The 15,688-nt window shown below is 39.4% G+C and overlaps 1 protein-coding gene across 3 annotated transcripts in view; it reads left to right on the top strand.

Moving 5' to 3' along the window:
• The first annotated feature begins 205 nt into the window (after positions 1-205).
• Positions 206-15,688, top strand: part of LOC117912380 (seipin-1) — a 42,594-nt gene continuing 27,111 nt past the window's right edge. For 2 of the 3 annotated variants that reach the window (XM_034826946.1, XM_034826947.1), the window contains exons 1-2: positions 206-814; positions 9,875-10,561. In XM_034826946.1, the coding sequence (XP_034682837.1) occupies positions 278-814; positions 9,875-10,549 (1,212 nt within the window). In that variant the 5' untranslated portion in view covers positions 206-277 and the 3' untranslated portion in view covers positions 10,550-10,561. Of the gene's footprint in view, positions 815-9,874; positions 10,562-11,957; positions 12,045-15,688 lie in introns of those variants that run through there. The other variant, XM_034826948.1, reaches the window with a different exon arrangement.

Below are 15,688 nucleotides of genomic sequence, written 5' to 3' on the forward strand. Positions count from 1 at the left end.
GATTTAGAATCACATAAAAATTGGAAAATGTTTTGAAATGTTAGAAAATTTAATAATCTTTTTTAAAAATATTGAGAAAGGAAAAATAGAATAATAATGGCTTCTGTCTGCTGACCGAAAAGAGCAGCACACATGTCAACTCTTCACATAGCCTGCTCAACACTTCTCAGTCTCTTGTCATGCAGACACACAGGTGGAGGTGAAACCCCCAAAGTTTCCAAAACCCACATGCACAAAACCCTTCTCTTTCTCTTTCTCTGAAAACCCACCAAGAAGGATGGAGGAAGAGGAAGAAGAAGAGTACAGCTTCTTGATAGCAAAACTGCCACCATGGTTCACAGTCCTCTTGTCCTTCCAAGCAGACTTGATTCACAACTGCATCTTTACACTCCTCGCCCCCGTCACCACCCTTTTCTCCATACTCTCAGAGTCCTACCAAAGAGCAGAGGAGGCCAAAGACAGTGTAAAATCAGCAGCCAAGAATGTGCCCTCAAAGGTGGCACATGGCAGCAGCTTGATGGTGAGGAAGCTGGCCTGGGGGCTTCTGGGTGCTGCCTATATGGGAATTGTTCTGGTGACTGTGATGGTTGTGGCTGTTGTTGTGGGTGTTGGGTTGGTGCAGTTGTGGGTTGAGGAGCCTGTGTTTCTCAGAGAGAGCTTGCATTTTGACTACACTGAACCTCACCCAAAGGCTGTGTTCTCTTTTGGTGGCAGCAAGGGCAAAATGGGGGTTCCATTAGGGCACACCTTTTATGTTTCTTTGAGACTTTTGATGCCTGAATCTGATTTCAATAGAGACGTTGGGGTGTTTCAGGTGAGCTCATTTGTCATTACTTTTTTGTGAATTTCAATTCTCATTTGTTGGGTTTTTTTCTGAGACTTTGTGAGAATGTTGGATAAATTTCTTGAAATATAGTATAATCTGATATCAGTAGAGACATTGGGTGGGTGCTTTAGCTGACCTCATGACTCTTTTGTGAATTTCAAGCCTCATTAGTGGGTTTTCCTTTTAATGTTTGTACCTGTCGATTTCAATAATTTGGGTGAAAATTTTGAAACTTGTGAAAATGTTGGCAGAATTCCATGAAATTTCTAATATAATCTTATTTCAGCAGAGACATTGTGAATTTCAATTCTCATTTGTTGGGTTTTTTGGGGGTTTTCTTCTACCATTTATAGATTTTGATTTCAATATTATCTTTGTGAAAATGCTGTCTAAATTTCTGAAATTTAGTATAATCTGATTTAAGTAGAGACATTGGGATGTTTTAGGTGAGTCCATTACCCTTAAATTCATTCCTATTTTGTGAATTCTGTCTCATTCACAGGGTTTTTCTTCCAATATTAATAGATGCCAATAGTGATGTCTGTGAAGAATAGTAAACTTTGTGAGAATATTGGCTAAATTTCATGAAATTTCGTGTAATCTGACTTCAGTGGAGACATTGAGGTGTTTTGGGTGAGCCCATCTCTCCTAAATTCACGATTCTATTTCTTTTTGTGAATTTGAATTCTCATGCATTGGGTTTTTCTTTGAATGTTTATACATGTCAGTTGTCATAATTTGGGTTGAAAATATGAAACTTCCCGAAATGTTGGTTATGTCTAGAAATGTTTTGGACGAAAAATATGAAACTTTGTCAAGATTTTGGCTAGAATTTCATGAAATTTTAGTTTCAAGTGAACCAATTTCTCTGACATTCAAGATTTTTTTTTTCCTTGTTTTGAATATTGACACTCATGAATTGATTTTTTTCTTCTAATGTTTATTGATTTCAATAGTAATTTTAGTGAAAATATGGAATCTAGTGAAAATTTTGGCTAAATTTCATGAGATTTTTTAGAAATTTAGCTTAATTTGATAACAAGAGACAAATTGGGTGTTTATGGCTTGCTAGTTATTTTTTCAATTCATGGGCCTTTTTTGTTGATTCCAACTTTTAGTTAATAGTTTTCTTTTTTTGGGTCTCCGAACTTGATTTTATGGTTGATAAGAAAAAAAAGAACCATAGACAATCAAAAAAGGAAAAATAGTTCATGACATTGTAGACCAACCCAAAAGAAACCACGGGCTTCTACTAGATGAGAAATGGGAGGATCGTAGAATACCGGACAGGCCATGTTGACACAACGTCCTCGTTGTGTCTCATGAGATTGTGAGGCCAAATAGACAAACACCCCCTACGAGGCCAAACAAACTCCCACATTGGGATCGAGGATTGACTCTGATACCATTTGTAACGACTCGCACACAACCGTGTAGATATTGTCCGCTCTGGACCCAAAGGGGCCTTCATGGTTTTAAAACACGTTTACAATGTTAAAAAAAGTTCATACTTATATAGCGTCAGAAACTCTCCCCCCTTTCTGATATGGGATGTCACAAACACCCCTCCATGTAGACACAGTCCTCGTTGTGTCCTATGGGATTGCGGGACCAAACCAACAAACACCCATTACAGGGCCAAATAAACTCCCACACCGGGGTTGGGGATAGATTTTGATACTATTTGTAATGACCCGCTCCCAACCGTGCAGATATTGTTTGCTCTGGGCCCAAAGGGGCCCTTACGGTTTTAAAATACGTTTACATGGTTAAAAGGAGCCTCTATATATATAGTATTGGGAGCTTTCTCTCTTATTCGATGTGGGACATCACAAACAACACCCCTCCCCAAGGATGTTGTGTCCCATGGAATTGCGGGGCCAAATAGATAAATACTCCCTACGGGGCCAAACAAACCCCCACATTGGATTTGGGAATCGGCTCTAATACCATTTGTAACGACCCACCTCAAATCGTTTAAATATTGTCTGTTTTGGACCCAAAGAGACCCTCACAACTTTAAAACGCGTTTACAAGGTTAAGAGGAGTCTATACTTATATAGCGCTAGAAACTTTCCTCCTTATCTGATGTGGGATGTCACAAACACCCTCCTATATAGACACAACGTCCTCGTTGTGTCCCATGAGATTGTGGGGCTAAACAGACAAACACCCCCTACGGGGTCAAACAAAACCCCACACCGGGGTCAGGGATCAGTTCTTATACCATTTGTAATGACTCACACCCAACAGTGTATATATTGTCCGCTCTAGGCCTGAAGGGGCACTCACGGCTTGTTCCACTCTGTGTCCAATGATGATTATAATTGGACACATCTTACTTTTACAAGCCAAAACAAATAGGTGAATCTGGTACAGTTGCAGATCAGTGCGAGGCTTATAGAAAACGCTATTGTGCTGTAGGAAATGAAATTAGCTAGAGAAAAAATATCTGGCATTTATTCTATAAGAATTTTAGAAACTATATTCCAAACCTTTCACATTGATTTGTGGAACAATCATATGAACTATGTTCTATATGGGTGTCTTGTCTTCTTCTATCCTCTTGTTTTACTTGTGCAACTGGGCTATGGAAGCCCCCACCACCATGTTTCTGCTACATGTTTATCAGTGGCTAAGTACCTATAAACTGTAGTTTTATTTTTTAATATACAAGGTGTTTCACATATATGTATGAAGAATTTCTGAATTCCTTTATTGATTAATGATAGGTACACACCATACACATATATATACACAAATAACTGAATAAGAAAAAATCAATCTAGCTTGATTCTCTCCTAAAATTAGGAAACAGAATCATCTAAATGATCTCTCCTTTTTTATTCCTAGCATACTTTCCTAAATTAAAAAAACCCTAACTTTGAATGCCAAATTTCAACACTCCCCCTCAAGCTGGAGAATATATATCATATAATCCCAGCTTGCAAGTTAAGTCTTCAAAGTTAGGCCTAGGTAAAGCTTTGGTGAGGATGTCTGCGGTTTGGTGCTTGGTAGGAACATAGTTCAATCTAACCGTCTCACTAGTCACCTTCTCTGTGATGAAGTGTCTGTCAATCTCAACGTGCTTGGTCCTGTCATGATGCACGGGGTTCTTTGCTATGCTTATAGCTGCCTGATTATCACACATCATCAGAATTGGAGATGAACTCGTTTGCCCCAGTTCACTAAGAACCCTTTTTATCCAAATCCCTTCACAGATTCCCTGTGCAAGAGCTCTGTACTCAGCTTCTGCACTACTTCTGGCTACAACTGATTGCTTCTTACTCCTCCAGGTAACAAGATTTCCCCAGACAAAAGAACAATATCCAGAAGTGGACCGCCTGTCAATGATGTTTCCTGCCCAATCCGCATCTGAGTATACTTCAGTGTCACGGTTCTCTGTCTTTCTGAAGAATAGACCTTTCCCTGGTGTCATTTTTAAATATCTAAGAATCCTGTAGACTGCTTCCATGTGTTCCTCAGTGGGGCTGTGCATGAATTGACTTACAGTACTCACTGCAAAGCCAATATCTGGCCGAGTGTGTGAGAGATAAATCAAGCGCCCGACGAGCCGCTGATATCTCCCCCTGTCTACCGGTGTACTTTCTTTCTCGATACCAAGTTTCTTCTGACTATCCATAGGAGTATCAATTGGTTTGCATCCAAGCATACCGGTCTCCTTAAGAAGATCGAGTATGTATTTTCTTTGAGAGACTACAATTCCCTTCCTTGATCTAGCCACTTCCATACCAAGGAAATATTTCAAATTTCCAAGGTCTTTAACTTCAAACTCCTCTGACAAATACTTCTTCAAATTCTGTAATTCCTCCATATCATTCCCAGATAGAATAATATCATCAACATAGACTATCAATATGGCCATTTTCCCGGCATGAGACTTCTTGACAAATAGAGTATGATCAGCCTGACCTTGTTTGTAGCCCAGCTTCAGGACTGCTTTTGTGAATCTATCAAACCAGGCTCGGGGAGATTGTTTAAGGCCGTACAAGGATTTTTGGAGTTTGCAAACCTGATTCTTTGCCATACTTCCTTCGAAACCAGGTGGTATTTCCATGTAGACTTCCTCTTCTAGGTCACCATTTAGAAACGCATTTTTTATGTCCAGTTGTTGCAAGCACCAATCTTGATTGACAGCCAATGAGAGAAGAATCCTGATAGTGTTCAGTTTTGCAACAGGAGCAAAAGTCTCCTGATAGTCTATCCCATAGGATTGTGTAAACCCTCTAGCTACCAAACGAGCCTTGAATCTCTCGACTGATCCATCTGCTTTGTATTTTATGGTGAAAATCCACTTGCACCCCACGGGCCTCTTCCCAACCGGCAAATCTGTGATAGTCCACGTCCCATTCTTCTCAAGTGCATCAATCTCATCTTGTACTGCCTTCTTCCATTCTGAAATTTTTAATGCCTCTTGTATTGTGTTGGGAACCTGAGTATCATCAAGAGAAGTAGCAAATGCTCTGTAAGATGGTGATAGCCCTGCATATGTAACATAATTCCCAATTGGATGATCTGTACATCTCCTAACACCCTTCCTCAATGCAATCGGCAGAGTAGAATCATCAATGCTGGGAATTAACACCTCTCCAGCCCTATCCTCACCTATGTTCTCTTCAGGAAGACTTGAATTGGAGTCAATATATTGGCCATATGTTGACTGTGATCCGTGCTCTAATTCCTGTCTTTTCCTCCTCCTGATGTAAACTTGTAAGTTCTCATTAGCAAGTTGTGGGGCTATAGGTTGAATAGGCATGGGAGACTGGATGGTCACAGGAGATGGCTGGACTGATGACGGTATGGGTGTGGACAACTCAGTGGGCGCGAATTGGAAAGGATTTGGTGACTCTGAGTGAAAAGAAGGTACACCCTCAAGAAGAGACTCCCAAACTTGATGTTCATTCATGCTCTCCCCCTGAACATGAGATTTGGGATAGAAGAAGACATGTTCAAAGAAAGAGACGTCCATGGTGGTGTAAAATCTTTTGTTGGTTGGAGAATAGCATTTGTACCCTTTTTGGGTTGGAGAATACCCTAGGAAAATGCACTTATTGGCTCGAGGAGCAAATTTGCTACGATTTTGAGGATACACATGAACGAATGCCGTGCAACCAAATACTTTGAGTGGTAAATCAGAAGAGGCTGCACGGGTGTGAGGAAATTGTTTTAAGAAAAGTTGACGTGGAGATTGAAAGTTAAGCACTCTGGATGGCATCCGGTTAATCAAATAAGTAGTTGTGAGAATAGCTTCCCCCCAGAAATAGTTTGGAACATTAGAGGAAAACATAAGGCACCGGGCAACCTCCAAGAGATGTCTATTCTTGCGTTCAGCCACCCCATTTTGTTGTGGGGTGTCAACGCAAGAACTTATGTGGATAATGCCGTGATTTTGAAGATAAGTACTAAGACTACTAGTAAAATATTCCTTTGCATTATCTGACTTGAGGACTTGAATTTTGGAATTGAATTGATTTTGAACCATAAGATGGAAGGTTTGAAAAATGTGCCCGACCTCTGACTTTTCTTTCATAAGGAAAACCCATGTTACCCGTGTATGATCATCAACGAATGTCACAAACCATCGAGTGCCAGAAATATTTTTTATCCGGGAGGGACCCCACACATCACTATGTACTAGAGAGAAAACAGTCGAAGGTTTGTATGGGATTTGAGGATAGACTGTTCGAGTATGCTTTGCAAACTGACAAATTTCACAGTGATACGATGCTGGATTTTTATTGATAAATAATTTGGGAAACAATTTTGCAAGGTAAACAAAGCTAGGATGACCAAGGCGATAGTGTAACATTATAATCTCACTATCTTTATTGACCTTAGAATTTGACACAGAATTGAAAGACTCTAACATACTCTGAGACTGTACGCAACTTGCTTGAGAGACTTGGTTTGAGAATTGGCCACATGAGAGGAGGTAGAGCCCGGAACACAGTTCAGCACTGCCAATCATCTTCCCCGACTTCAAGTCCTGAAAAACACACAAGTTTGGATAAAATTTAGTAACACATTGGAGATCACGGGCCAATTTGCTAATGGACAAAAGATTACAATCCAAGTTTGGAACATGGAGAACAGAGTCAAGATATAAGTCTTTAGTAAGTTTTATAGAACCTGTCCCGGCAATTTTTGACTTTGAACCATCAGCAATATGGACGGATGAATGACCATTACTTGGCTTGTAATTTTGAAGAATGGTAGCATCTCCTGTCATGTGATCAGAAGCACCTGTGTCCACTATCCATGACTTCATTCCTCCTCGATTAGCAGTGAAGGCTACACCGGTAGTACTGCCACTGCCAACTTGGCTTAATAGTTTCTGTAGCATCTCCATCTGCTCTTTGTTGAATGGACTCGGCTCGGGAACAGATGTGCTCTCAGAGTTGGCAGCCACGTGTGCTCTGCCATCTCTGTCAGACCGTGGCTTTGTTTCCAATCAGCCGGTTTGCCATGAAGCTTCCAGCAAGTCTCCTTATAATGGCCTGGTTTTCTTACAATATTCACACCAAGACCTATCCCGTTTCTGACGATCTCCACCACTACTATTAAATGACCGAGCAGCAAGGGCAGAGGCATCCAATGTTGGGGCAGGTGCTCTTTGGATCCCATCATCACTTTCTTTCTACTTTCTTCACGCCTAACCTCTGAAAAAGCCTCCCTAAGGCTTGGCAGGGGTTTAATGCCCATGATTCGGCCTCTAACATCATCCAATTCCCTGTTTAGTCCTAGGAAAAACTTGAACAGTCTCTTTTGTTCCACAATTTTCCTGTATGTTGCTGCATCATCAGGACATTTCCATGAGTGAGTCTCGAATAAGTCAAGGTGCTGCCAATACCTTGTGAGTGTGTTGTAATACTGAGTAACTGTCTGCTCTCCTTGGCGGAAGTCATGTAGGGCTGATTCAACCTGAAAAAGTTCTGAAATATTTTCAGAACTTGAGTAAGTTTCTTTGGCTGCATCCCATATGTCCTTTGCAGTCCTAAACAACAAGAAATTTTCACCTATGTCATTGTTCATGGAATTGATAAGCCATGACATGATCATGCTGTTTTCAATCTTCCACTTCCTGAAACCCGGTTCTGTAGTTTCGGGCATGGCTGCTTCTCCAGTGAGGTACTCATCCTTTCCTTTACCGCAAATGAACAGCAACACAAATTGTGACCACTGTAAATAGTTATGGCCATTTAATTTGTGTCCTGTGATGAGAATAGGAGAGGAATCACTGCCACCAAGGTTTGGAATTTCAGATCTGCCTCCTAATTCTGGTGACGTGACGCTGGATACTTGTGATGATGCCATTCCGTATTTTGTCATGGACCGGAAAGGTAGAAGAACACTTCCCAAGGCACGTGCAGGGATTGGAGTTGAGGAAAAATAGCCGGAGGACGTCGGAAAAACTGATCGGAGGGCTCGCGGAGGCAAAAAGACCCCAAAAGAGGCACTTGCAGGGCTTGGATGGCAGAAACAGGTACGTAGGGTGGCTGGTCGGCGTCAGGCGAGCTTGGAGTAGGAAGCGCGTCGCCGGAAAGTGGCTCACGCGCCCTCACGCGCCGGCGCGTGAGATGCAGTCGCCGGCCGGAAAAACGCGCGTGGGCGGCGCGTGGATGGTTTTCTGGCTCCGGTGTTTTGGGAAAAGTTGTAGATCTCCTCCAGACGCTCCTTGCGGTGTGAAAAAAAAAACCGTCGCCGGAAAAGTTCGCCGGAAAAGTTCGCCGGCGGTGAATGTTTTTCTGACGACGATTCGACTGATCGGAAAGCGTTTTCTCCCTTGGCTCTGAGAACAGGGACTAATGACCGGAATGAGAGATGGTCGGATTGAGAGATGGCCAGAGAGATTTGGCCGGAATGAATGATGGCCTGAATACGAGGTGGCCAGAAGGGATTAGGGTTTCAGAAACCTGGCTCTGATACCATGAAGAATTTCTGAATTCCTTTATTGATTAATGATAGGTACACACCATACACATATATATACACAAATAACTGAATAAGAAAAAATCAATCTAGCTTGATTCTCTCCTAAAATTAGGAAACAGAATCATCTAAATGATCTCTCCTTTTTTATTCCTAGCATACTTTCCTAAATTAAAAAAACCCTAACTTTGAATGCCAAATTTCAACAATGTAACTTGTCTACAAAAATTCAACTTTGAGCAAAGAGGTAGATAAGATTCTTTAGTAGATGAAGAGAAAATTGTTAGGGTTTCCCGCTGCTTCTTCTTTCTCATTAATGATGGTTTCAGTGTTTAAATTCTTAGTCTTGTTATTCTGTACAGTTGCTCAAACTATTCTTGAATTTGTCACAACATTCAAGTTATATCAACAAAGAAATCACATTTTTCAAAGAGAGCTATGGTGCTATCTGATGTTTTAAATTTGGGTGAGGTATGGCCGGAAAATTTGGCTTACTTCCTGGAAAAATATGTTAGCTAAGCATACATTCCCTACCAGCTTAGGTTTTTGGACTAATTGGTAGTTCAACATGTTACCCAGCTCCTTCCAAAACTTTTATTTTAAAAAATTATTATAATTTTTTTTCCTTTTATAATGGTGATTAATCAATTTTTTTTTGAAAAACCATGGTAGTCTTTTGATATTTGTATGATCATCTAATAAACGAACATTCTATACCAAGTGTTGCCTTACATGCCTTCAGCTGGTGTGGATGTAGTTTCACTAGGATTTCTTTTTATTTCAAACTATTTTAGTGAGATTCTTAATTTTCTTCCTCTGTGATTTTCTGATTTAATTGTGAACTATTTCCTATTTTGTGATTTCAGTTCTGTTGATAGTTCCTGCACAATTTTGTTATTATTATTATTACTATTATTATTATTATTTATATCTTTTTTTCAGGGAGTGGATTAGGGTGGGGTTGGGTTGGGTTGGTTACCAACAGAGCTGATATTTATCTGAATGCATGATTACATATGTGTCTGTTAATTGAGAAAAATTAGCTAAATATGAACTTTGCTAATTATGTATAGCATTTTTCATGAGTTGTAATAACAGTTGACTGCAGAAGTCATGTCGATCAATGGAGATGTGCTAGCAAAATCTAGCCATCCATGCATGTTGCACTTTAGAAGCCTCCCAGTTCAACTCACGCGAACTTTTCTCATGGGGGTTCCACTATTGCTAGGAATTTCAAGTGAAACACAGGAGCTAACTATTGAAATATTAAAGCACAAGGAAGGGTATTCAAGAACCAAAGCCATCAGAGTAACTTTGATTCCAAGGGCTGGAACTTTATCTCTCCCTCAGATTTATGAAGCTGAACTCCTCATGAACTCCCAACTCCCTTGGAAGAAAAAACTGGTGCACAGTTGGAAATGGACATTCTATGTGTGGATGTCCTTGTATGTTTACATTATGCTTCTTGTAGTTCTCATGTGTTGCTTTAGGCCTGTCTTATTCCCTGTAACAACAGCAAGTCAAAGAGATCATAATGAAAGAGATTTGACCATGGAAGTATCCAAAGAACCAGACTCAAGAGCTAGAGATGCTAGAGAGGCTTCAGAATCATTGAAAAGATGGCAACGGAGTAGGAACAAGAGAAAGGCAGATGTTTTGCAGAAGCTCCAACCAGAAACTGTTGGCTCATCTGCTTCAAGCATTACTATAACCAGGGAAGACGCAAGTGCGTTTGTTGAAGAGGATGTTGGGGATTCAGAATCAGTGTGTTAGGATGTTGAGTTGGTAAGTTCAGTTTAGAATATGTATCTTGCCAATATGTGTAATCTTGGTTTTAATAAAAAGTCTATATTCAAAATTCTTGGCTGTTTTTGCACACTCTGTTTGTTAGCATGCACACTCAGAGCACTCAGAGCAGTCAGTAAGTTTAGTTTTCATGTAAAATCGATCCAACTTGATCATTCGAATCAGATATGCCTCCTTAGTTTCATTGTTGTTAGCTCACATTTAGTTCGACCTTTGCGATTAGGGATATTAGTTAGGCTGCAAATGAGAGTCTGGCACACGACTCATGAAAGTATCGTATATTCTGTTGTTGGGGCCCCAAAAGCAGACAACTGTATAGTTAGAATTATTAAAATTTTAAGCCTGCTAGTACTGGGTTGTAATGATATTAAGATTGTTATAATAGGAACATTGTCAATTACAGACTTGTTTGGCATTTTAAATTCCTTTGAGCATGCATATTGAAAAACTTTGTGCATTTATTTTCTCATTTTGACTTTGATGGTAATGTCATTCTTATTGAGAAAAATTTTTCGGGTTTGGGATCCCAGGTAGATTCTAGGACTTATTTGAGTTTTAGATTTTGGTTTCTTCTAATCTTTCTGCTTCTCTGTTTTGCCTATTGCTGCTTGGTAGTGGTTCAAATTTAGATTTAATTCATTGTTGTGTTTTCATAAGAGGAGTTATCTTAACAATTTAGTCTTAGAATGTTGTTCTGGAAGAGCAAGACAAAATGAAGAAAACCAACCTTGAGTCTTGAACTTGAGATTTCTAGGGAACTAGAGCTCATACAATATTAAACTATCAGTTACTTAAGAAGTTCAAGCATCATATAATGGAAGTCATACTATGTTAATTCTATGTTCTTGATCCTTGAACCTACCTAAGGGGAGGGTGAATAGGTAGTCCAATTATTAAGGCCCAAATTTTTATTTTTTATTATTCTTTTTTAATCTTTCAGTTATTCAGGATCAACTATTATTGTTCAGGAGATTATGGAATAATAATGGAATCAATCACCAAAATGAGACATCCACTTATAGATCTTCCATAGGCATAAAATCATGGGTCTCAATTAACCGCAGAGCAAATACACAATTTATGAAAAACTAGCATACAGACTTCACAGGTCTGAGAACATTGTGTTGTTAGCTTGGGTTTTCACTTTCCTACCAATGTGCTTGGTTTTCTAGCATATCTAATGAACTAGTTATTGTGAAAAACTGTTAACCATGTAGAATAGTATGGCTAAATATGGTATTTTGCAGGTTTAGGGATTTGCCTCAGATTCATGTTTTTACTTGGGAGCTCGGTACAAGATTTCTTATCTAGAATAAACTCTATGAGCAAGTTCAAAATAAAAGGAATTCGTTGTGCTTTTCTAATCCATTTCTAGTCTCTTTTCAAGGATCATGACAATAGAAGGTGGTTTTTTGTGCTTTTGAAGATAAGAAGAGATGGAGCATTATCAGTGTGACATACATTATCTGTTCATCCCTTAACATTTAGCTTAAGCTTTTTATGCAACTGGCAGTTTAATATTGTATTAAAGATCTTTTCATGAGGGTTAAAGGTTGAGTCTCTTTCTCTGTTTATTACGGCATTTTTCTAGTGTCCATTGTGTTAGTGACTGACCTATGTGAATTTGTGGAACATGATTCATGGTATTGAGTACAAACTATTTGAAACTTTGAAATTAGTAGGAATTTGGAGGAAAGAAAGTCCACTGATCACCTTTGCATGGATGATAAGTTTCCTTTGTAATTTTAGTGACATATATTCATCTATGAAGTTACATCATAGATGGGTCAAAATTGGAAATATTGGACTTATAGGACCCACACTTCTGTTGGCTTTTTGTTCTTCCTTCTCTCACAATGCATCTAATTGACAAGCGAGATCATTTGTTGGATGTTGAAGCTAAATTCTTCCTCCACCTGACTTAATAAGGATTTGAATGAAGGAGGGTTTAAACAAGATATCGGAATGACAAATCTATCTTCTTCTCAACTTCTCCAACTAAACTGAAAAAATGGCCTTTTGGGAGATTTGCCCTGGTTGCTGAAGTATAGTTAATTGATTTAGGAAGAAAAGACTTTAGTTTGAGCAACTGATTGACTTGAAACATTAAGGAAAACAAATACCCATGGTCAATGCTGAAAAATGATCTCAAGTAGACCTAGTAAGCTTAGTCTAGCACAAGATATCCAAGAGGTTGCATGGTAAGGCTACACTGGAGTTGTTATCTCCTTCAGTAGGTTCGATAAAGATAAACCTTGATGGGTGTTCTTTGGGTTATCCGGGATAATCAAGTATAGGAGGTGCGATAAAAGATCATTTGGGTACAATATTGAGAGCTTACTCTAAACTTGCTTGATACCTAAATGTAAAAGGAGTTTCTGTGGTTCTCTTTGGTGTCCAATAGGGAAAGAGGCTCATGGAAACTCAATAATTGACTCTGGAAAATTCTAGATGCTGATAGTTAAGTGGGATGCTTCTTCTATTGGGTTCCTCACTCAGCTATCAAGCTGCAGACCAATTAGCCAAGCAAGGAGCAAAGCACTTGGTTCCTTTTGTTAGAAACATTTTTTCTGCCCATAAGTAATAGAGCTTTTATAGGGTGGGTACATTGCTTTGTCCGCTCATAGTCTATGTAGATAGTTGTAGGTTTTGTGAAACAATGTACATTTCTACTTGTTGATCAACAATTGTAGATATTAGAAGGATTGTTTGTATTTCTCATTTGATGAAATGAATATATTGCATTTCTGATTGAAAAAAAAGGTGGAACTAAATACAAGGCTTCTTAAGGGGCAGCTATGGCAGAGTGAAATCCTTGTAGCCTACCTCAGATGGTCTCATGACTATCAATTCTAGATACATTTAGACTAAGATATGACTTCACAATCTTATGTACTCCTATCCATAAATTCTCATTTCTCAACTTGGTGCTTTGTAGTTAGCTACTATTCTGAGTGATCAATCTGGGTGAGTTTCAATGTTTCATAATTATCATAGTGGAGAAAAGAAACTATATTGATCTTTCTATGGAAGTAAGATTCTTATAACTCTGCCTGTTTATGTACAACAATGGTATAATCTACATGGGTCAAAATCAGAGGTAATGAAGTCAAGTGGTGAACTATTTTTCTGACTCTTTGCTCTTCCTTCTTATGACGCATTTAGTCGAGAAATGAGATCAATGAAAGAATTTTTTTTTTTGACAAGTAAAAGCAATTGTATTAAGAAAGCCTGAAGTACACTTGAAAGTATACACGATGTATACAAGGCAACAAGGCCAAAAAGAAAAGGAATAACATAAAAACCCCTTACTTACATCCCAACCAATCAATGAAATAAAAAATGGACCATGATGTACAATCTACACGCACCCTAACCCAATCTGAAAACATGTGCAAAAAAGATCGTAAAATAGCTTGATCCGCTAATTCAGTATCTTCAAAGATTCTTCTATTTCTCTCCTTCCATAAAGTCCAAAATAAACATAAAGGGGTTGCATTCCATGCCTTTTTCTTTTCTTTCCAACAAAGGAGTTGTTCCAACCAAGAATGGTTTCCATGATAGAATTGGGCATAACCCATTGAACACCAAAAAGAGCAAAAATAAGGTGCCAAATCATAGCTGCCTTAGGACAATGAATAAGCACATGATTTGTTGATTCTTCATCCGCTTTACACAAATATCACCTGCTTGGTAAGATCCAACCCCTCCTTTTTAGTTGATCCATAGTTAGAATTCTTCCACAAATAGCCTCCCAAGAAAAAAAACAGACTCTCTTTGGAACCTAAGGATTCCAAACTAAGCTAGAAGGGAACTCTCTTCCGATGCAAGGAACTAGGGATGAGTAGAAAGACTTAACTGTAAAGAAACCTTTATTTGAAACCCTCCAAGACATGACATCCCCATCATCGCTTCTAAGCGCTTGACCATGTAACCTTTTGAAAAAAGCTTCCACCTCTTCCATTTCCCAATCATTGTTAAGTCTTGTGAATACAGGGTTCTAGTGACCCAAATCCTCGGATTGATCCCACACTTGAGCTACCCAAGCATCTCTCGAGGAGGCAAGAGAGTACAAGCTTGGAAAGCCTATTCCAAGGAATCCTCTCCACACCACCTATCCTTCCAAAACCGCACTCTTCTACCATTCCCCACCTTAAAAGCCATCCTTTTGCTAAACTCCATCCACCTGTTCCTAATCGCCTTCCAAAGTCCCACTCCATAACCCTCCCTTGAAGCACCAAAACACCACCCTCCCTCTTCTTCTCCATATTTCTCTACAATCACTTGTTTCCATAAAGAATCTTGCTCCAAAGCAAATCTCCAACACCATTTTCCTAGAAGAGCCTTATTCAACCTAGAAAGATTTCTGATACCTAAGCCCCCATTCTTTTTCTCCATACAGATAATAGACCAATTCACCAAATGCAGCCTACTTTGGGAAGCTCCTCTCCCCTAAAGGAAGTCTCTTTGAATCTTCTCCAACCTTAGGCTCACCTTGCAAGGAATGATAAACAATCACATATAGTAAATTGGGAGGCTAGAGAGAGTGCTTTGTACCAAAGTCAACCTTCCTCCTTTGGACAAATACTGTCTCTTCCACAAAGTGAGCCATTTTTAAAATCTCTCTTCCACTACATCCCAAACCCGAGATGATTTGAAAGTAGCTCCCAAAGGTAGACCTAAATAACAAAAGGGAAGAGAGCCCATTTTGCAGCCCAACACCCTAGCCATGTCCTCAAAATTAGGAACCACCCCCACTAGAATCAGCTCACTTTTGTGAAGATTGATTTTTAACCCGGGAATCGCTTCAAACCACATAAAAGCCCAACTTAAGACCTCCACATGCTCCTTTCTTGCATTATAAAAAACTAGGGTGTCATAAGCAAATAAAAGATGAGAAACAGCCACGCCCTCACCTCCTCTCCCACTAGCCATGAAACCCTTGAGAAAGCCTCCTTGTAAAGCCCTCTTCAATATAGAAGGCAGCGCCTCCATTGCCAAAATGAAAAGGAAATGAGAGAGAAGATCTCCCTGTCTTGGCCCTTTAGAACTTTGAAAAAAGCCTAAAGGGGAACCATTAAGCAAGATTGAGAAACGGGCTGAAGA

The sequence above is a fragment of the Vitis riparia genome, chromosome 4 (assembly GCF_004353265.1).
Source record: "Vitis riparia cultivar Riparia Gloire de Montpellier isolate 1030 chromosome 4, EGFV_Vit.rip_1.0, whole genome shotgun sequence".
Taxonomy (NCBI): domain Eukaryota; kingdom Viridiplantae; phylum Streptophyta; class Magnoliopsida; order Vitales; family Vitaceae; genus Vitis; species Vitis riparia.